We start from the raw sequence: 24,007 nt of genomic DNA on the forward strand, positions 1-24,007 counted from the left end.
ATACTTGATGTACTCCCACATACACACACACAAAAAAAGGCAACTCTTGCACGCACCTGTAAAAACACAAGCTACACATGAGATGTGTTCGTCACATATAGGAATGCATGTGTTTATTTGGCTCTAACAAAGGATGATCCACCAGTGTTTGCCTGAATATTGTCTGATACATGCCCATCAGAATAACCCCCCCCCCCCTTCCTTCTTCTCCCCATAGTCACACTTGCACCTGTGACAGATGAAGTGGTGATGTGTGTTGTCACGCAGATGATAATGAGAAAGTGGAGTGGTGTGAAGACACACGCTCTTACTGCAGTCTACACTGGCGATTGATGGCTGATGTTTGAGCATTTGAGTTACAGTGAGCCGTTGAGTCATGTTGGCAAAGCAAAGTGCATCCTGGCCAACCTGAAAATGTTGCAGAGGAGTTTGAGATGATTGTCTCGGCCTAAAGTGCTTTTCAGCGTCGGTGAGAAGCATAGGCACCACGGCAGGGAAATGTGACATTACATCACGAAGGAACGAGGGCAGATTTTTCCAAACGGGCATATTACCATATTCAAATGGGAGTTGAGATAGTTTTACAGTTCTTGAGATGAGGGTAGATGAGCTGCCATAAAATATGCACAAAAATAGAATATGCTACTCCTTATATGGTTTATCTCTCACACACACAGGCAAATACACACACACAAACACACACACACACACACACACACAGACGCTCCTTTATGCGTATGCACTGATCAAAAAATACTATTAGTAACAGAGAGAACATCACTTTTCTGTAGCATTCGACCTTCCCTGAAGTGACAAAAGTCATCATCTATGTCCACAGGCTGCTTTCATCATCACAAGATCCATGTGATTGTACGCCTTTGTGCTGCCGTCCCTGGGATTGGGACAAAACTCAGAACACACACTCTTTCTCTCAAACCACTCCGTCTCTCGTTCAGCCAGAATACACACACACATACACACACACGCACACACACACACACACACTCACGTACGCACACACCCACACACACACACACACACACACACACACACACACACACACTCTGTCTGCTTCTGCAAATGGGACACAGTGGATGCGCATAAGCCCCTCATCTAACAGGTCCCCAAGTGTGGCACGGGGAGTCTGGCCCAAATGGCGGCCGACCAGCCCAATCATGGGGGCAATGCATCAGTGAATATTCTGGCAAACGCTGAAATGTCCGCACTGGTTAGAACCCGATGAACACAGCCACTCTCTCGACTTTCTGAGCACTGGCCAACGCAAACACACACACACACACGTTTCCCTGGGTTTGTAAGCTCTGATGTACTCTCTCAACCCAAACGGATCTGCTGTGTAGTAACACGTACACTGCCACCTTTCTGTTTGAGTCACCTTTGTTTTTTAAGACAGTGCTGTGAACCAGAAGGGAATCCAGTCCTGTGGGGCCGTAGCTTTCATCCATGCAATGTACTGTAGGCATGTAATATAATACTACAACACTACTATTCAATACAATCCAGGATTTCTGCAGCCGATAACACGGAATGGCCACAAACAGTGACAGTGCTATTATATGCAATACAATAACTCGTATAACATTCTGTTATCGTGATACATTCATAGAAACAGCATCTGGGGATTGCATGATTCAAGCAGTGAGTTTGAAATTACTTGAATTGAGACTTTGTTGGCTTGCAGAGGGGGGAAAGAACACATGTTACGCTAACTGTTAATCAGATTCTATTTTTTACAATGGCGTTCTTGTGTGGGATATTTCAGCTCAAGGACAGTTCATCACAGATAGATATTTTATGGTTATGATTCAGGAGGGGTTGGAAACCCCAACTCACCACATGCTTGGTGCCATAAGAGAGGGACAGTACTTTAGGGGTTTGGGTTAGATGCATAGAGTTGACACACATTTGTGTAGATAGGCATAGTTATATGGACACATGCTTAAATTAGTCAAATCTTGCACTTGGTATACACATGCTGTATGTCCGAAGTTGAACGCTCAAGCACTCTTCATTTGGTGTTTGGAAAACAGAACACCGAAATGTCTTGTCAGTGTGTCACACATGGCTGTTTTTCTGTCACATATTGGTTTTCCTAGCAGTATTCTCTGTGTATCCCCACAATTTGAATGTATGGCATTAGCTTAAACCTGCATGCTATGAGAGGTCATTCAGTATTCATTTTGGCCGTTGGTGATATGCGACACTCCCGCTGAGTAGCTCTACAAGATGTAGAGGAGACGGCATGAGACAGAGTGGCATGTTTAAAATCGGCCTCGTTTTGAGCTTGGATGAGAGGCCTGTTAGTAGAGAAAGTGCCATAGAGAACGTGCCATATGTCTGTGCTATAACGGGTTCCAGGGGGCCATGTGTCAGCTTTCTATAGTACGTAGGTGTCTTTAAGCATCTGCATGCGTCTCTTAGGCATTTCATCTTTTTTATGCAGCGCGGGGCGGGTCTCTTCATCCACTTCTCTCTGTGGCATCCGGCGACTGTTCTCACAGAAGTCGTTACCGTCTCACGGTTTGATGTTCTTCTGGGACTTTTGTTCATCATTCCGCGTTCGCTTGGAGTAGAGTTGGTAGAGTCCAAACCTTTTGATAGAGATAACTAGAGCAGTGTTATTGTGAGCTTCTCGTTCCATCGACAACATTTCAACACCTTGGTTGCCTACAATTACAATGGACATACCCGACACCGTACACGAGTTACTGTTCTACTGAATACCATGTTTATTGAATATTGGCAGCTACTGGTTGAAAAAGGGCATACATATTCAGTGAGGTAATTTCTAGTATAGAAGCCCATTGCCTTTATTTAAGTCATTCACATTTTGTATACTAAGGTGATGGTAACATACGTGTCTAGTCTGCGGTTTTCGCTCTGATTATACTGTCAGTGTGTGGTTTTAAGGGATCAAGCTGTACAGATCATGATGTCTAAAAAATAAACTGTTTCAACATACGTCTCCTCTTGAGTCCTCATCTCTGATCTGATCTCCAGCTCTGTACAGTCCTAGTGTTTTGAAGGTGTGACTGCATGAATGAATAATTATAAGCTATATATTTAGTTGAGTTAAGTTATTATTGATATGTTATTGAAGTTTTCTAATGAACACTTTTTAAAAGAATGATCACATGAACCTTTGATGGTTCAGTGGACCTTATTGTTTTGTTCTCACACCTGAGTAATGATGGCTAAAGCAGGACTATATAGAACAGCTTTTGTGGTGCTGCCTACTCTACAAAATAACATCAGTTTGTCTTTTGTCAGAAAATATTAAAATATAAAATATAAAATATAGGATTTGGCTTCTCTGACTAAATCCTAGAAGTGGGCCTACTGCACACATGTTGAGGGATTAGAATCATTACTGTCTTACTCCTACTACACTTTTAGATTAGATCAGATTCAACTATAGTCATTATGCAGAGTACAATGCAGTTTGCATCTTACCAGAAGTACAAAGGGAAAAGTGCCATGTGATAAACAGGTAGTGCATTGACAGGACAGGGGGTATATAGTGCAGTTTAGACAGTGGTAGGTGGGCCTACTGAGGTATGTCTCGGGTATCAGACGTGCCCTAAGGCCCCAGGAGACATTCCATACAACCATAGAAAGTATCATCCAGCCAATGCAACCATAGACAGTAAAAGAAATACAACAGGTATGGGGGTGTCTATTCTGATGCCTGAAATGTGTGTTAAAATACCATGAAAAATGTCATAATATAGCCTTCGTGTTGGGGCAATGAGTTTCTCATTTATGCACTTCCAAGTTTAAATAAGGTCTTTTTGGACGTGTAGCGCATGACTCGAATTTTGCACGGTATAATGGCCTACTGGGCTAACGGCAGCCTCAACATTGATTTTTTTCCTTTTCTTTTTTTCATTCACATCTAACCAAAAAGCCCCACTGTCCCCCCACCATGACTTCCAATACGCTAAGCCAGTCGGCCGGAAACCACTGTGTCGAGAAGGAATTGGATTCGTGACGTCTCTCCCGCCTATGTGATCATTACAATTCCCTCAGTGTTGTAAGACGAGCCTTTCATCCGTGTTCGTGGATGGGACATAAAAGGACCCCATGCGTATTCTCTCATTCCCTTTCTACTCCAGTCCACACACATTCACCCGAGCCGCTGGGAAGACGTATGAATTTATAAGCTCAATTCGCAAACTAGTCTACATCTTGCATACAGAGTGCGATTTTCACTTCAAATTCACTCTTCATCTGGGGTGTGTCTAGTTAATGCATTTAATTAGTCTTGCAGCTGCTGTTCATCGGCCCGCGCGCGCTAAAGACTGGTCTGGAGGAGTGCGCGCCGCGTGCTGACTCTTTCATCATTGGGCCCTCGTTTCCTGCAGCGCTTGGAGGATGTGGCTGTTCATCTTGGCCGTGTTTGCCGCTGTGGCGGCGGTTGGGGCGGCCGTGTTCATTTACAGGTTTTTCAAGAAGCCCCCCATCTTCACTGAGGAGTGTCTTCGTCCGCCTGCCCCTCTTGTGATGGACCAGAAACAGAGAGACCAGGTTCTGAAGAAAGGTATGCTTAGAGTTCAGAGAGCACTGTATGATGCCAAACTGTACATAGCTAAGGAGCCAGAAATGGAAACGGAAACACCTGGATAGCCGTAAAAGCTGTATTTTCGTTATACAACTAAACACGACAAAAATACTTTAGGCAGCTCCTTCCTTATGGGATCTGAATGGCGATGCAGCACCTCCAACAGCAATGGCATACCTGTTACTTTCCCACACTATCCACAAATGTCCGTATGTTTGTGTGAAAGAATACAGTAGGCTAGTCAAAACAGTAAACAGTTTTAAAGACATTAAGGACAACAGCAATAACAATTATGTCAATGCAGTCAACTGTCAATAATGGCAAAATAAACAATACAGTAAATAGGCATAATTCATAAGAATCACTTAATTACACACACTCAGACACAGACAGACACACACACACACACACACACATATTTTCCTATGCATGAACCGAATGCATACTCTTCTGGTCACACAGGTTATTATGGGTGCAAGTATGCTGTATGAATGTTTATGTCTGCCAAGTAAACATGCCACTGCAAGCCATTAAGTTCATACAGGAATAAAAAACCGAATTGAACCTGACCTTTTTGAATTTCTTGCCAATTAGAGTCAGCCGTGTGTCATGTGTCATAAAAAGTTTGAGTTTGCCCCAAGGATCATTTCAGCATTAGGTGACAGACAAAGTCTGTTTGCTATTACTCATTTTCTGTTCATCACACTGTGCGTATGATCCTCGTGCTCCTGCTCCATCTTCATTTCAAAGCATCATCATACGGTTGTGAGTCGTAATGCCTCGGGGCCCGTCACATTTTCAGAGGTTAACGCCACTGCCACCTTCCACGGGCACCACCCTGCTAATGGATTATTATTGTGCCCCAACGCGCCCCCGAGCAAGCTCCATGGCCCCCACTCAATCTAATCGGCTGTTCCACGGAGCCCCAAACCAGAGGAGAGCAGGAAGAAGAGAAGGATTCATTTTTAAAGAGTGCGACTCTGGGGGGGTGGGGGGGGGGAGGAGAGTATTGACCCAAACTGAAGGATAAGAAGAAAATGGGTCACTCGCTGAATGTGTGTGTGTGTGTGTGGGCTGATTTATAACCCCCCCACACACACACACACACACACACACACACACACACATTCTAAGCCAAGCGCACTGTCGGCTGGAAGAGCTTATCTCGGCATCGCATTGTTTCCCCCAAAGGTTTCCGTAGAGACTGCGTTCCGGACCACTTGGATGCAGTTGTCATTGGCAGCGGTATCGGAGGCCTGGCGGCAGCGGCCGTGCTGGCTAAAGCTGGGAAGAGGGTCCTGGTGCTGGAGCAGCACGACCAGGCTGGTGGATGCTGCCACACCTTTCAGAACCAGGGCTTTGAGTTTGATGTGGGTAAGACACACGAATGTGAACATGATGTGCATGTTCCCTCCATTTTCTTGGTCAGCTTAATTTAGGGTAACCAGACGTCCCTGGTTTCAGGGGACAGTCCCCGTTTTTGGTTGCCTGTCCCCGGGAAAAAACAGAAAAACTGCTTTTACTACTACTTTTTAAAATATAAAACGTGTACGTTTTTCAAACAGATTGATAGTCAAACTGATTGAAATGGGATTATGTCCCTGGTTTTGGTCTCACCACAACTGCCCTACAGTGCATTGGCATTTAGGACATATCTCATGCATAGTGACTTGGTTACAGTGTTTAGTTCATGTTCTGTAGAAAGGGTTTTTGTAGTTCTCTGGTAATTCAAGTGCTTATGTATGCAGAATAAACTGATATTCATTATCAGTTTACTGCCGTTATCGGTTTGCGAACAATCCGTTTAACACACCTAGGTGTCTGTCTGTCAATATTCTGATTTCTTTGACACATGTATACGCCTTTAACAGATTATTCCGGTTACCCAATCATGGCCAGTAATCGTTTTTTTTTTTAGTATGCATGCAAACGCACTCAGCGTGTAGATCTAGTATCTGAGATTTACCATCAAGCAGAACAAATTACGAAAACAGAGGTCCTCTCAAATATGGAGGAAAAGAAATACAGGAATTCATTTTGCAGAGTGAGACACTAAGAACTCGTGTTTAATATTCTGCCCTCTTGCCCTCTCTCCTCCCCACGACAGGCATCCACTACCTGGGGCAGCTGCACGAGAACAGCCTGCTGCGCGTGGCGCTGGACCAGATCACGGAGGGCCAGCTGCAGTTCGCCCGGCTGGAGCAGCACTTCGACACGGTGGTCATCGGGCAGGGCGCCGGCCGCAGGGAGTACCACGTCGTCTCGGGCAAGACGGAGATGCACGAGTGCCTGAGCAGACAGTTCCCAGAGGACACGAAGGCCGTGGACGAGTTTATGAGGCTTATGAAGGTATTGTGTGTGTGCGGGTGTGTGTGTGTGTGTGTGTGTGTGTCCGATTTCCCTAGAGGGGCATTAGAAGGCTGTTGTTGGGGTTGTCATGGAGGAGGGAGTTGTGCGTCATCATTTGTAATTGTGCTCATTGAGCTCCGTGACCTTGGCTACAAGCACATGCACAGGCAGGTGACAACAGTCAACAATAGAGCAGCACATAGCAGCCTTTACTGTTGCTGTTACAAGCGCCATACCAAGACATTCATCTCATTAAATCTAATTGAATTCAATGCTCTAATCTGCTCAAACAGTGATCAAAGAATTTTGCACATATATATTATATATATATATATACAGTATATATATATATATATATATTTCACGTGATTAATTTAAATGGTATACTCTCACACACACACACACTTTTCTCACACACACACTTTTCACACACACACACACACACACACACACGAACGCACACACTTTACACTCACACACACATTTTACACACACACACACACACACACACACGAACGCACGCACTTTACACTCACGCACACACACACACATTTTACACACACACACACACACACACACACGCACACACACCCTGCCTCTCTCCAGCTGTCGTCCCGTCACACCCCTCTCTTCTCCATGCTGAAACTGGTGCCCTTGTGGCTGGCGCGACTGCTGATCCGCTGCGGGCTGCTGGGCCTCCTCTCCCCCGTGTTCGGCCTCTCCTCCACCAGCCACTCCCTCCTCATGTCCAGCCTGAGCCACAACAAGGACCTGCACGTCCTCTCAGCGTACCTCTTCTACGGTGGGTGCTCAAATCCTCTCTTTCTGGTCACCCAGGTTATTATGATAAAGAGTGCAGCACAGCTGTATGAATGTTTATGTCTGCCAAGTAAACATGCCACTGCAAGCCATTTGAGTTCATACAGGAATAATAAAAGATTATTCCTGTACATGTGTCATGTGTCATAAAAAAAAGTTTGTTTTCAGACATGACCTCGGGACAATGTCCATATGCAATAGGCTATATGCACGGAAGGCTGTTCAGGTACCTCATTTGTTTTGCATTTACAGTACTTACATGTTCACTCCAACACGGAAGATATGGTTTGCTCAATAATAATAATTTTAACACACACATACAGTATATCCTTTCACGTAACATCGTAACATGCTGATTCACTAGTTGCTTCGGCATCTGGCCATACATTATATAGCCTCGGCCCAAAGCTCTAGGCAATGGTTGTTATCTTGGTTTGCTTTTTAACTGTGTTAACATAGTGGATGTGCATGACACACATGGAGAACAGTACAATGTTTGTTCATGGGAACTTCCCATCCCTGCAAATTAGCGTGAGTCTGTCATGAACGAGAATTAAGGGAGGCACTTGATTATGACAGTCATAATTTATAAGCTACAGTTAAGCCAAAGGGAAAACACAGTCAGCTTCACCATGCCACCTCACTAGGTGTGAATCTACCCACGTGTTAGATGGTTATTGTGTTCAGATATATCCATCATCCAAGTGACCTCTGGACATAGGGGGCTGGTAGCATCAGACCCGGGTCATTTTGTTATACAACACACACACACACACACACACACATATTTATATATGCATACATACCTGACCGTTTGATACCTGGATCATGTCAGGAGTTTAGTGCATGTCTGAAAGGGGTAGCGAGACAGATGGTGCAGGCTAACATTCAGACGATGTGTAACTTAGAACATTCAGACCTAGTCCTTAGTGACTTTCACTTTAAGTGTATGTGTGTTTGTGTGTGTATGCCTTAGACTGCCATTCCGACTGTGTGTAACTGTATGGCTGCAGTATGGTCAAGTGACCTGGCAACGTTTTGTGTAGCCTGCAGCAGTGAAAAGGCTGTGTTAGTACAGTATAGTTCTATTGATTTTACTCTCCCAATGGAAATTGTTAATAAAATGAATGGTTCAGCATTTTCTCATTTCATACCACAGTATTTCCTGAGAAGCTATTATCAATGTGAATCTTCCAGCTTTTGTGTTCTTTTTTTTTTTACTCCTATCTACATTCCATATACTCTAATTGGTCTGACCACCATCGTATACCTCCTTTGTCTGTTGCTATGGCGATCACAGGTGTGCCGCCAAAAAACTCCAGTTTCCTCATGAACGCACTGCTCCTGCATCACTACAAGCGAGGGGCCTACTACCCACAAGGTGGCGCCAGCGAGTTTGCCTTCCACATCATCCCAGTGATCCAGCGAGCTGGAGGCTCCGTGTTGGTTAGAGCGCCGGTCCAGCGCATCCTGATCAACCAGCAGGGCTCTGCATACGGTGGGGGAAAAGGCCTTTAGCCACAGCAAAGATCCTTAAGGCGGAGCAAGATACTTTGTCGTAGTTCATGTCTATGGGCACAAAATGGGGATCACTTCCTTTGCATAAAGGGGTGTGTCATGCCCATAGACTTCAATGGAACAGCTCTGCATAAAGGGGGATTTTGCCCCCCCCCCCCCCCCCCCCCCCTTTGCGATTCGGGTTCCAAGAAGTGGCTTCTCATAAGTATCTTGCTCCGCCCTTAATGATCTTTAGCCACAGAGTCCCCTGCATCACCAAGTACATGATTCTAAGAACAGACTGTTCATGAGTGATGAAATGGGTTTTCAATGATGGTTAAATGTTCTTACTTCATTTTTTTTACAACAGTAGGAATACCTATGTGTATGTATGATATTGCAAAGGCACTTCATTTCCTGTGTATTGGCCGCATTGTGTATAAGCCGCAGGACAGTGTTTTATGCAAGTTAAAAGAAACAAAACCATTTTACTACCATGTTGACTGCCCCCATGTATTAACCTCATAGCTGAAGAAATTCTGCAAAATCAATGGATAAGCCACGGCTAATAGTTGGGAAATTACGGCAATGACTTTTTGACCTATGCCAGGAATACTTTTATACATTTGACACTATTAAGCTGCATGTTTCTCTCTCTGTGATGACCTTTGACCTTTGCTCTCCAGGGGTGACTGTAAGAAAAGGTGAAGAGGAAGTTGAGGTGTTAGCCCCTGTAGTCATCTCAGATGCTGGCATGTTCAACACTTTTCAGAAATTCCTTCCTTCAGACGTGCACTCCAAACCAGGCAAGTGTTTTTTTTTTGTTTGTTTGTTTGTTTTTTTTCACCCTTATTCAGTGCATGCCAAACCAGGCAAGTGTTTTTTTTTTTTTTCTTCATATAGTCAGTGCAGTGAGTTGCCACATTTACTCCAACGCAAATCCCTCCCCAGTATTGGCATTCTATTTACTTCCATCGTCAACAATGACCAATAGCATCCAGCATCCAGAGAATGGTCTCTGGAAAGGAAACATTTTTTATAGGCCTACAGTACATCAACAGCAGAAAAAAAAGACATTTCATATTTTTTAATCAATCCTATGTTTGGCTGAACAGAAGTCCGGAGGCTGCTAAGTATGGTCCAGCATGGAATGGGCTCCTTTCTGGTGTTTGTGGGTCTGGACGGTACGAAGGAAGAGCTCGGTATTGTCTCCACTAGTTTCTGGATGTACAAGCATAATGACCTGGACCAGCTGTAAGAGACATACTATTTTTTTATTTGTTGTTATTTGAACATCCATTGAGCATGTATTTTTTTGTTTACCTTTCAATGTAGTTGTACATTCTTATTTTATTATGCCGAGAATGTGTTGTTCCTTTTTACAAATGGAGTATGATAAACAATCAACCAAAAAGTTTGGAAGAAGACGGATGTTTGACTAATGGATTTCTCGGTTGCTCCCATGTTTTCCAGAATGGAGCATTACAGTTCTCTTGGTAGAGAGGAGGTACTGGGAAACATCCCCATGATGTTCATAACTTTCCCATCTGCCAAAGACCCAACATCCAGCATTCGCCATCCAGGTATGGGATGTTCTGATCACAAAATGGCTTCCCTGATGATGGCATCACTGAACGTGTGAAACCCATAGCAATCAGCCTAAATTGCAACAATGTTTATTAGTGGACACAAGTAAAAAGAAAGAATGGTTTTGCCAAAAATAGTCATCCCTTTAAGGTCAACCATGTCATTTGGTGAACCAAAACATGGCCTCTCAGGACAACAGTGAAGTATTACTGAAGCTTTCGTGCCCTCCTCTACTACAGTAAGTCCTTCCTGGTGTCTCAGTGGAAATTACAGTAAAGGATGTTATCTGTGATCTTCCATTCCCTCTTTATGACGGAAAACTCTTGTAAATAGCTTTGCTGTGTGTGTCTATAACTATAAACTATATAATAAAGTTGTTAAAAACCCTTATTTTACGAGCGTAATACTGAGGTGGGTGTATCAAATTTACTGTACTTCTGTGGAGAAGTCTCATTCAAGGAAAATTACACCAATGTGAAAGAACAGTTTATGAGAGAAACTGAAAATTGGAAGAGAGTAGTGTTACTTTAATTGGCTCTTTAGAAAAAAAATCAACAACCTTTTCACTAGGGTGGCAGACTCTGCATTTAAATCCGTTGCTGGAGCATTGATCAGGGATTTGTCCTTGTCACTCAGCAGTCACCCTGTCTGGGCATCTGAAGGAAACTTTCCCTCCATTAACTCCCGCACTAAAGCCGTCTCACTCTTCACAAGCTAAGCCTTCAGCCTCAGGATGTCCATAATGTTGTAACCCTCGCTCTTAAGGGGGCAGAGGGCATCTTAATCTGTCTCTGTCCGTCTGTTCAGCTGTGTGTGTTTGGGTTTGTTCGACATATCTTAAAGACTACTGCTCCGATTCACTTCAGATTTTCATACAAGGGAGAGAGTCACATGTTGCTTATGTAACTTAATATCTCATGGCTGAGTTATGGTGATTGGTGACATGATATTTAGTTGAAAAAAGTGCACACATCCACAATAAGGTGCAGGAGCCAAAAAGTTAAGATTCAAAAATGAAGTAAAAGGTCCGCACACTTGCTCTCACTTGGTTTAGTTTATTAGATAGAATTCAAGTTACGTTTCGAGCCGTTTCGAGTCTGAAGAAGAGCCATGCGGCTCGAAACGTAACTTGAATTCTATCTAATAAACTAAACCAAGTGAGAGCAAGTGTGCGGACCTTTTACTTCATGATTGGTGACATGATGCCTTACATGATTGTCTAGAGCTGGATCGAAATCTGAATCTGAATTTGGATGTGAAATGCTGAAATGTTGTCGCTGTCTTTAACGCTATGAGACTGGGCTGCTGGAGGGCTGCTGATGCATGGCATTGATTTGTTATGTGTGATTTTTGTTCCTCAGTTCATTTTTAGGAGCCATACATTTTTTCATACGCTTGAAGTGCTCAGAAGGTTAATGTCCTCTTAGCTTGTAAGCTCCGTTAAGTCAGAGATTTGCTAGTTGAACTTTTAGAATGCTTCATCTATAATGAATGCACCACAGCCAACTGAAATTTGTCTCAGTGTATATTCATTACAGTCACATGCATTTCACCCCCCCCCCCAACTCTCCATCTCTCCCTCTTTCTCCCTCTCCCTCTCCCTCTGCGACTCTCACACTCTCCCTCCCTCTCCATTTCTCTCTTTTTCTCCCCCTCTCCCTCTCCCTTCCTCCACCCCACTCCCTTTCCCTCTTCCTCTCTTCCTCTCTCCCTCTCCCTCCACCCCACTCCATCTCCCTCTCCCCCCTCTCTCCCTCTCCACTCTCCCCCCTCTCTCCATCCTGAAAGGGAAGTCCTGTATGACGCTGCTGACCATGGCCAAGTATGAGTGGTTTGAGGAGTGGAAGGACACCAGGCTGAGCCGTAGAGGCGCTGACTACGAGGACTTTAAGATGAGCATGGCCAAGGAGCTGCTGGAGTGGGCTCTTCAGATGTTCCCTCAGCTCAGGGACAAGGTAGGCCTACTGCTGTATGGCTTTGTGTGTTCCCTCAGCTCAGGGACAAGGTTCTGCTGTATCGCCGTGTGACAAGAGCTTGATGCTCACGACATCTTTGTATGCGGAAAGGTCTTGCAGCTGTATCCTGTTGAACTGAAAGTATACTGTACCTGTCCTGCACACACTGAAACCAATGGGCTAATGTTCATAATGTCACCAAAAGCCATTATAATTCATCCCACAAATCATTTAATTGTTGTTTTTGCCTTTTATGTCCTTCACAGGTCATGTTATAGCTATTATAATCAGGTCTTCATTTGAACCCCCCCCCCCCCCCCTTTGAGGCAGAGCTCAAGATAATATTGCTGTCTGAGCTTTGGCCTACTATTTGCATAGGTAGAATACAACAGCAACAACAGCAACTACACTAAACACGCTGTAATTTTGGACTGTAGTGTACAGTACAATTACAGAGAGGTGGTTGGCTGCTCAATGAAAGGCATGTAATTACGGTCAGAGGCGCAGAGCATCGTTTAGATGCTCTTAGAATCTGCAAAAGCGCAGAGCTATAGTGTTTGTTGTGTGCCTGGGATATATAGTAATTTAGGCATCCTGTGTGTTGGGAAGGAAGTGTCACATTTCATAATTGCAGACTGTAACAGCGATGTAATTATCTTGTCATTTGATGAATCAATATGTGCGGGAGTCTAACGGAATTGAGTTGTGTTTACCTTCCACTGAGCCGAGCTATGCTGAGAGGAAAGATATTGTATCCATCCCAGGGGAAATTTAGGAACAGTGATTTAAAATGGGTCCTGCTTGCCTGTAGCCTGACCAGCAAGACCCACATCAAGATGTACTGTAGGGTCTCGGAACTCACCGTAGGCAGGGCTCAATCGGGGGGGTGGGATAACGCTAAACAAATCATCTTCTTGTTTTCAAGTAGCAGGATGCGTAACCGTTGCAACCTCTGGTCGCATGTCAGTCACCATTATGTTAAGCCCACCCACCGACTCTATACACAACGTGATAGATTCGGTGATTCTGCCAAAGCCCAGCTCCCAAGCTCTACGGAGAGTTGCTAGACTGACCCGGGCTGCTAGGGGCGTCTAGATTTCTAGGCTAGCCTCCATCATGCTGTGCCGTGTGTTTCTCTTATGGAGGTGGTGTTCATGGACGCCGCTACCCCGCTGACCAACGTCCACTACCTCGGAGCCCCGCGCGGACAAATGTACGGAGCGGAGCACAACCTCAGCCGCTTCGACCTTGAGGCGGTGGCCAGCATACGGGCCCAGACGCCGGTCCAAGGGCTCTTCTTAACAGGTGAGACCCACCACCCACACACCGTGTGTGTGTGTGTGTGTGTGTGTGTGTGTGTGTGTGTGTGTGATATATATTGGAACAGGAAGGGGCCATCCCCGAGCTGGGCTTCGCCCCTTAGTTCCAGTGAGGTTTGTGGGAACAGTTTGGGGATGGCTCCTTCTTGTTTCAATATGACTGTGCACCAGTGCACAAAGGAAGGCCCATAAAGACATGACAGAGTTTGGTGTGGATGAACTTGAGTGTCCTGACCTCAACCTAATAGAACACCTTTAAGATGAATTAGAGCAGAGACTGAGAGCCAGTGTCCTCATCAGTGTGTGACCTCACAAATGTGCGTCTGGAAGAATGGTGAAAAATGCCCATAGACACACTCCTGAACCTTGTGGAAAGCCTTCCCAGAAGAGTTGAAGTTGTTATAGCTGCAAAGGGTGAAATGATGTCATATTAAAACTCTGTGGATTAAGAATGGGATGTCACTTAAGTTCATATGCGAGTCAATGCAAGTGACCCAATACGTTTGGCAAAATAGTGTATAAACCACGATGTACATCTAACTGCAAAGGGCCATCATAATGCTTAATGACATTTTTTGGTCTCCATTGCTGAGTCATAATAATAACAGAGCAGTGTGTCTCCGTGGCAGGCTACAGTAGACTGCTGAAGTGGCTTTGATCTGAGCAAATGAACAGATAAGTCTCCAAAGGGAGATAGAGAGGACCTCTCTCTCTCTCTCTCTCTCTCTCTCTCACTGAGGATTCCATTTTGTAAAGGAAGACATGTCGTCAGATGACCAGCGCACAGCGGACGGCACAAAGTCGGACTTCTTCAACTTCAATTGACCTTTTCCTATTACCCTCATGCCCAGTAGGGGGAAAGAGGATATTACAATCAGGGATGTCCGTCCATCTCTCTCTCTCTCTCTCTCTCTCTCTCTCTCTCTCTCTCTCTCTCTCTCTCTCTCTCTCTCTCTCTCTCTCTCTCTCTCTCTCTCTCTCTCCATATCCGCACTCGCATTCACATAACATCAAAAGGATGCAGATGCTAGAATTCCGTTTCAGTGTGGTTAATGTTGCGTCAGTGATGGCAGTGAAGGCTCTGCAGTCGCCTGACGGCTCTCTGTTATAATCTGTTCAATGGTATAAACGTGCCATGGAAGGAATGTTCCGAGCTGTTTTTATTTATTTATTTATTTGTCTGTGCCATTGTGGTGCCTGCAGGTCAGGATAGGCTGGTAATGAAAGCCCTCTTCAAAATGTTTTTATATTTATTTGTGGTGTTGTGTGGCCCTTTCGGTCAGGACAGTCTGTTACGGGTAATCATTAAAGCCCTCTCCAAAATGTTTTTATATTTATTTGTGGTGGTGTTGTGTGGCCCTTTCGGTCAGGACAGTTGGTTACGGTTCATCATGAAAGCCCTCTTCAAAATGTTTTTATATTTATTTGTGGTGGTGTTGTGTGGCCCTTTAGGTCAGGACAGTCTGTTACAGGTCACCATGAAAGCCCTCTCTAAGCTGATTTTTTTTTAAATTTCGATATATTGCCAAAAGTATTGGGTCACCTGCCTTGACTCGCATATGAAACAGCTTCAACTCTTCTAGGAAGCTGTTGAAGCTGTCAGAGCTGCACAGGGTGGACCGACGTCATTTTAAACACTTTGGATTAATAATGGGATGTCATGTAACTAAACTAAATACTGTTGGCAATATAGTTTACATGTGTTGTGGCGCCGCCCTGCAGGCCAGGATGTGTTCTGTAACGGGATGGCGGGCGCGCTGCACGGCGGCCTCATGTGTGCGTCTGCTGTGCTGGACCGCGTCCTCTACGTCGACCTGCTGATGCTGAAGAAGAAGCTGAAGAGGCAGCGAGCCCTGAAGAGGAAAGCCTAGGACACGCCCATCTCCAACATGGCAGGAGCCTCACCAGGGGGGTATGGCAGGTACGTGGTTTAGGGACACACCTGGGTAAGTTAACTCCTACAACGAGAGCCCAATGGACCAGTTGCGCGAAAGGCTCTCGATGAGCTTGTTTGTTTCCAGCCAGGTGTGTTTGAACCTGCGGCTATTCTGAATGTGATTAGTGTCTACACGTCCTTCATCGTAACGTGTTGATTCACCAGGTGCAACATCTAACCAGATCCGTGTAGACACTGATTACATTCAGAATAGTGGCAGGTTCAAATACACCTGGCTCCACAGGAATAAGCGAGCTCACCTAGAGCCTTTCATGCCACTAGTTAATGGCATTGTTTTGTTAGGAGAATAAAGCCGTGCGGCTCCTCTATCAGGAGGTTTACCATTTACTCTGAGTTAACTTACCCAGGTGTGTCACTAAACCACGTACTTGAGTGGTATGAAATGGATATTAAACATCCACACTTTCACAACTACAACTTCGACTTGTCCCACCTCAGTATTTTAAAACATTTAATGGGGTGAAATTGATTACACCATTAAATTTATCTTCACATTCATTCATTCAGTTAGCAGACATGTTTATCCAGAGTGACTTACAGCAAGAGAATAACAGGCAAGTTGCAGTGCAGTGGATACACATACAGGTACATCCCCTCACACACACACACACATCATTACTACCCCCCTCCCCCACACACACACACACACACACCATTTCATCACCCTTTTCGTCATCCCCCTCCCACACCCCATCAATAACATACCCCCTCCCCCCACACACACACACAGGCACCCCCCTCACCCCTAACCCCCATACACACGCTTCACCCCCATAACACACCAACACACCACGACCCCCCTCCCCACACACCATTAATCCCCCCCCAACACACATACACCATTTCATCACCAACCCTTTTCATTTCATCATGCCCTTCCCACTCACCCCACTGGATTGTCATGGGTGTGTGTGGGGGTGTGTGGGGGGGGGGGCACAGTGCCAGCCCCGACGACACGTCTTGGAAGAGCGCAGCGGCCGAGGGATAGCATGAGCCTTTTATGAAGGCTCTTCAGCCACCAAATTCCTGCATATTAATGGGTCACACGTACAGTATTTGATTCAGTTGTGTTCCTGCAGTGTTCCCATGTGCCAAGGCCAGACACATGTAAACAAAATGCAGTGACCTGTAAGAGACGAACAAAGTGTACAGGAATGTTGTGTTCCAAATACCTTTATGAAAGAAGTCAGATGGTTATTACAACATAAAGATATATCATATCAGTGCCCAGTTATCACCGTTTACTGGATATGGGTGTGTTTTATATGCCGTTTGCACCCGGCTCTCTATTTTTGTGACGTAGCCGCTACGTCTAGATTACATTTCATATTTTATTGTTCCATGTTCCATTGCGTTCCATATTCCATTGCAGAGTTTTCCATAGGCGTGACATCATCTGTGCTATCTACTATGTCTACATACTACAGTATGGATCCTAGTAGTTTATCACTGCTCAGTCATGCTGGTGGGCTTACTGTAGTTGCATTTTGGAGTTGGCAACTAGTGGACACTTTACTTTATCTGTATCTTTACCAAACAAATAGATTGGGCAGTTTAATTAAGATGCCTAAAGGTAAAAGATTAAAGATATGCTTATCAAAACAGTGACTCAGTCATTTCTTCAATTGTGTCAAACCAGTAGACATTTAATAACAATTTATGACATAATAATGGTTACTGACCTACATAGAGGTTGTGACAAAGTTCATTTGCTCTGTGCAGTTCAGCACACTACAAGCATAAAATGTTTTTTAGTCTATTGGAAGCTAGTCCACAGACAGACATGTTTGGATGGTGAAAGATTTATTTTATATATACTTTTAGATTTTAAATATAAAGGATACCTCCTATCCTAACACTTCTATTATATATATTATAATATTTACCAAACACATATATATATAATTAACAACCCACAACTCAACAACAACATATAGATATAGAAGACACATGATACAAACAGAAAATAGACACATAACTAAAGAGAAACCTGAATAAAGAAAGAATTCAAAAAGAGAGATGAGTAGGACAATAATATTCACATCATACAGTGTCCGTAGAGTGCACTATAGTAGAAAAACAGCTTGCCAGATTCCTCAAAATGTGATATTCTTAACCTGTATAACAACAAATCTGCTCAGTGATGACACCATTGATCCAATATAGGTGGAGACGTCCCTTTTTTCTAAAGACATGTCCACACAAAGATATACTCAGGGATGGCACAATAATAGATTGACATGAAAATGTACAAAAACACACAAGAGAAGCATCAGGATATGAACTACTCCTACTGCATAAAAAATCATATTACGTTCTGATTCCAGTGCTCTCGGTATACAGAAATATCATTTTTGAGTGGCCACCATACAGATCACTCAAATTATAGACCCCGGCCTTTACAGCAATATGCTGTAAAATTTCATGGCATCATCCCTGACCCTGTTTCATAACGTGTCAGTGTTTTATTTCTGCTGTAAATAATCACATCCTGACTACATCTTGATATTAATATTACAGTAACATTTTAAGGGAATTAAAGTGAGCACACAACCTTTAGAAACCTTTCCTGTTAGGGTGTGAAAGGTTCATGAGCTTGTGTAATTGAATCGACAACTGTTATCAACTACTGATAACAGTTTGGTCCATTAGCCAATACCAAGTTATGTCGAGCCATCATTTACAATAGGCCTACACTGTGTGCACTGACAGGGACTTTGACCATGTAACTCATGATCAAGAATTGAGAGGTGAGGCACCTTTCCCATCCAACTGCTGTTTTACAGAAAAGGGCTTTTACGAGCTTCTCCCAATAATGTGTAACTAGCCTTATCACGGGAGTTTACTAAAACGAAGATATAAAGTTGTGATCAAGCGTTGTGAATGTCACTTGACTTTCACTAAAAACATTGTGCACGTGGATTTTTACGCGCAGCACTGCCAAGATGTGATTGTCATAATTTCCGTCGCTCAACAGCAACAATGTTGAGGCCGACTCTCCTGACGGAAAAGTCTTGTATGTATACTGTACATTCAAAACGTAAAACGTTTTAATATATTTTATATTTTATGAATTTTATTTAAATAATTTACAAATTCTCAAAGAAAGAAAAAAACACAAAGGAAAAAAAGAAGGAAAAAAATCCTGATATGATGCTCTCTATGCTGTGGAACAAGCCACATCGTAAACTAGCCTTATTTGGAGACTCTTCTCATCTTCATCCAGGGGCCATGTCTCAGACACCTGTTGTTCTGGGATGTTGTAAATACTGAACAAGCTTCTTCTCCTTTAGTCACTGAGTCATCCATCTTTTCTCCGGAATGCTCATAATCCCAAAGTCCACATTCCATCATCAGTCCAAGATGAGTCGGGGTTTATTTCCCCTCCATTTACCAGCTTCCACCAGTTTTCCAGTCTTTATGCCCGGGACTAAAGTCTTTAAGCTTTGGGTCTTCATGCCCAGGCAACACATGGCAAAATACTGTGGGCTAAATACTAGTCCATCCTTCTCTACTCCGGCCTTCCCAGCGCTGAGACTTGTCCTTTAAGAGCCTGCGTTAGGAGATGGAGACGGAGCGTCCGGGAATGGGGGGGCGTATGGTGGAGGGGGCGCGTCTGGGTGCATGAATTCGGGCTTCATTTCCAGCTGAGGGAGAAAGAGAAATGTCATATCGAGAGTTTCCACGACAACAGTATCGGACTGATGCCGTTTCCCTTACACCTTCAATGTTGAGAAGTTAAGAGTAACAATGATAATACTATACGTAACTTTACGTAAATTTAACTAAACAGTCAAAATAACCCAACACATTGGTCAAAATGTCAATCCATTCGCTAGATTAAATTTAGTAACCCAATTTGCTGGGTTAAGATAACCCAATGTTGTGTTGGACCCCATTTTACTTAGCAGCTGAGTTGAAAACAACACAACTTGGGTTGTTTTCAACCCAGCATTTTTTAGAGTGTGGTAATAATAATAATGGTAAATAAAAAACGCTTAAAGAGATTTAAAAAAAATAATAATAATTTTAAAAAAGCGTTTTGACGTGCTACCTCATTGTAAGCTGGCGGAGGCGGGCTGATTCCTCTGACTTCGCTGTAGCGAGGAGGCCGGTAGAGGTCATCGTCGGAGGGGGGGTACGGGATGATGAAGACGGACGGGCTGTCGGCCTCGCGAGCGGTCTGCATGCGACTGCGTTCCTCGCGGGCACGCTGCAGGGCTCGACACGAGGTGTTGCAGCAGAGGATCACCACGCACAAGCAGATGAGGGGCACGAAGATCCTGAGGGGACGGAACAGAGAGAGAGAGAGAAGAGGATCAGAAGATCTCATCACACATCCTGCATCCTGATGTGCTGTATGTGTGTGTGTGTGTGTGTCTATAATGAGGTGCTTTTTATGCGGATGGCTGTACATATATTTATACTGTTTGTTCTGTAACTGTCTTAATACATTAATGGAATTTACAGAGTAAAATACAGAATAATGCATGAATAACACTTGCGACTTCCATCTATTTTAAGAAGGGACGAAAGGAGGCTCACTTACTCCAGGATGGGAAATGACATATTCAGTCCAGACATCTTTACTTCGGTAATCTGATGGCACCTGTGAGATGGATTGCATCATTGTGTTAAGCCAGGTCAACAGGACATCTTTTCACTGAGAACACACGGTACACTTTGCAACATGAGCATAGCGTCTGGTGGATTTCGCGCTTATAACTGTAATTCAGTCCCTCTATCTGGTTGGACCCTAACAGACGAGTCCCCACTCGATGGGGTTCTGTTCAGGGTTTCTTCTCCTAAAAGCAAAGGTATTTTTGTCTTGCTGTCATATGCCTAAGTGCTTGTTTTAAGGGGTTCAGTCTCTGGATACTTGGGAACAATTTGAGTTGTTATTGATCGTTATTGTTGCAGCACAGGAGCACCACAGGAGACTGTACTCTTCTCTTCTCTCCTCGCATCACACACACACACCTCAGACTGTCAGCGCTACTCTGCAGCAGCCTGTCATCTGCAGAAATACTCTGCAGTTGTGGGGCTTGAGATGAGTGGAAACAACCACCTGCTCTCAAATGTGGCCAAGATAAAGGAGGACTTCAGGAGGGCTAGGAGGATAAAGTTGAACACGGTCTCCATCATGGGGAAAGAGGTGGGGGTAATGTATCAGAGCAAATTACACCAGAAAACTGAACAACACCTCACATCATCTGAACATACTACTGCTCTATAGTTTAACTGCTGCTGTAACATCATCATTTTCCTTTGGGGATGGATAGAGCAATTTATCTATCTATCTGTCTGTCTGTCTGTCTATAAATGAATAGGTAAAACTGAATTCAATTGGAAAATAATTTAGATTTCTTGCTGTTTATCCCTATTTAATTATACCTGTTTGTAAGACATTTACTGAGGTGTCCATGGGATATTGTGCAGTCAGAATTCACTCCTCTGAATTTAAACTATGAACATTATGAAATTGTAGTATGATTCACTTCCTTAATGTCTAACTTTAAATCACTGATGACAGATGCAGAAAAAAGATTAGACAATGAAATGCTATCAACCACACTATATCTGGTCAAATAAAATTGTGCTAAATCACAAAACAACCTCGTCTCATTAAGGGGGTCGATGATACACCTATTAAACGGTAGTCCTCCTCAATTCTAACAGTTGCAACAATATCATGCTCTGTTGTTGACCCATCTATTAATAGGTTGCAGCCCCGCAGAAAAGACACAATGAACGACTGCTTAACAATAATTTTCTTTGTGGTGTCAAGATAAGCAGTCAGTTGTGTAAACAGATGTAGGTTACCCTCAGCAAGTAGATGGATGACTCGCATATAGAACGTTATCTGAGCGTGGCATTGCATGTCATGCTTGTGCAAGGGTCTGGCGACAGCTGTCACATTCATCACATCTGTTTGTGACTTTTGAAGCAGCTCTTGACTGATGTTATGACACAATAGGCAATAGCCAAGAAGGCCTTCAAATGATTTGACTGTGAAAAATGTGCTACACTGAACTGAATGAACAATAACATATCACCTTGCAACAATCACCTTATGATAGGCCTAAGATATTTTCAATGCGTTAGATTTAGCTGTCTGAGAAAAGAAACAAGTAAAACCTCATGTGAACCGTATAGAAACAAATGAGCTACTAATTCTGTGATTCATTACACTTTACTTGAAGGTATCTGCATAAGAGTGACATGACACTGTCATGAATGTGTCATAAACTTTCTTACCAAGTCATAAACGTTTATGACGTAACGCTTCTGTCATTAAGTGTCATTTGGTTTTTGTCATGACAAGTAGGTCATGTGTTCATGACTGTGTCATGCCACTAGGTATACCTTCTTCAAGTAAAGTGTTATCCAATGTTTTTTGGTCAAAATCTCATCATATAGACTATACTGTATGTTAAACTCTCTCCAAAGAAATAATTTATTTCCATTTCAATTGACTTATTTCCATATGATATTTCAACGTATATCCATATGGTATTTGGATTTGGATTTTTTGGATCACACAATAAACCAAAACTACCCAAATTCCAGCTTCTGCGTTCTGAGACAGATCCAGTTGGCCATGTAGGAGGGTCACGATATGGTGACCCTCTGGCTAGTAACATTAGAAGTACACCCCAGCTTTAAGCTATATGAGCAAGCTGCACACACAGATGCATAGAAAGACACACAGATCTGATTACAATACACTCAAGGGGTGCAGGAATAAACAGTCAAGGCATGCAGTGATCCCATGACAGTCTCAAAAAGGGTCATCATATCTCAATATCCGACAGTCTGGATTTTTATGTAACAAACCTTAGGAGCCAATCACATCAATTTGTGAGATAGCTACCCATATCATTCCAATGTGACAGGTAGGTAAGTGACATTGTAGTCAGAGGTGAGACTATTAAGCTCTATGAATAATAAATGAGGCAAAAGCTCAGATAGTTATATTCAAATCATTTTGCATTCACTGCAGGCCTCTGATGAGAGTCTGCTGTGTCAATCATCAATTAGCGATATGCTAAGAGGTCACAGTCGAGACTCTTCCTCTGTGATTCCTCATTGGATGAGTTACATAATGCCGTTTTTGGACTCTCAAGAAATGTACGACTAATCTCATTGCATGTCACATTACTTTTCTTCCAGATTCACGTTTTATATGTCTGCAAGTTGTTATCTTGAAGAAATACGTTCTTAAAGCTCATTTAACATACACAGTCTTCACAAAGATTGGCGTGTTCTCCAAAGTTGCCTCTTTAGGATTTACTCTTGGGTAAGAAAAGAGACTGTGCACAAACCAAGAGTTATAGTCTGCACACTGAGTGCTGTTTGAATCAAACAGTAGGTTTTCCAATAGTATTCTCTTTCATAAAAATATGGCATTGCCTTTAGCGATTGTTGTAAACTATGAGCCTGGTTAATGGGTCTGATGCCGCCGATCAGTGACACTGCAAATCTCCTTCACTGTGCTTGACCTGCATTACTCTTTGATTCTTAAAAGCAAATACAGAAATGACCCCCCCAATAACAGTTTTCTCTCAGGGAGAAAGGAGCAATGTAAAGACTGTCTACAAACTCACTAAATCGCAGACACAGCCAAACACCTTTACCTTAGACTGCTGTGGTCATTTGTCCTCCACCTTGTGATCAACATCACATGGGCCTCCATACGAATAGCAAGGGCCGATGCCTCATTCCAAAATCACTACACTCTTTTACCTCGCCACAAGAAACTACCCAGAGAGGCTGACTGATAGAAGTTTAGAGACCATTTGACCAAAGCCAGAAGAAACAAGACTTAATTATTACCTCACAGATGGTGCGTTGTTTTCAGTGCTGGTGATGGTAGAACTCTGAGAGGCTCTTGGTGTGTCTCTGTGTGTGTGTGTGTATGTCTGTGTGCACACGGGCGGGT

General features: G+C 43.5%; 1 protein-coding gene across 1 annotated transcript; it reads left to right on the forward strand.

Moving 5' to 3' along the window:
- Positions 1-4,126: 4,126 nt before the first annotated feature.
- Positions 4,127-16,589, forward strand: LOC134076166 (inactive all-trans-retinol 13,14-reductase-like). Its single transcript, XM_062531168.1, has 11 exons — positions 4,127-4,561; positions 5,774-5,956; positions 6,690-6,931; positions 7,538-7,733; positions 9,051-9,248; positions 9,934-10,053; positions 10,363-10,501; positions 10,721-10,830; positions 12,623-12,789; positions 13,935-14,094; positions 15,831-16,589. The coding sequence occupies exons 1-11, from the start codon at positions 4,396-4,398 to the stop codon at positions 15,977-15,979; spliced, it is 1,830 nt and encodes a 609-aa protein (XP_062387152.1). The 5' UTR covers positions 4,127-4,395; the 3' UTR covers positions 15,980-16,589.
- Positions 16,590-24,007: the final 7,418 nt, after the last annotated feature.

The sequence above is a fragment of the Sardina pilchardus genome, chromosome 3 (assembly GCF_963854185.1).
Source record: "Sardina pilchardus chromosome 3, fSarPil1.1, whole genome shotgun sequence".
Taxonomy (NCBI): domain Eukaryota; kingdom Metazoa; phylum Chordata; class Actinopteri; order Clupeiformes; family Clupeidae; genus Sardina; species Sardina pilchardus.

What these genes read in the sequence shown, in the direction of transcription:
- LOC134076166 (XM_062531168.1), top strand. Translation starts at nt 4,396, where the DNA reads ATGTGGCTGTTCATCTTGGCCGTGTTTGCCGCTGTGGCGGCGGTTGGG. An exon ending in TCCCTCAGCTCAGGGACAAG is followed by an intron (nt 12,790 to 13,934) that starts GTAGGCCTACTG and finishes TCTCTTATGGAG; the next exon opens with GTGGTGTTCATGGACGCCGC. An exon ending in CCAAGGGCTCTTCTTAACAG is followed by an intron (nt 14,095 to 15,830) that starts GTGAGACCCACC and finishes GCCGCCCTGCAG; the next exon opens with GCCAGGATGTGTTCTGTAAC.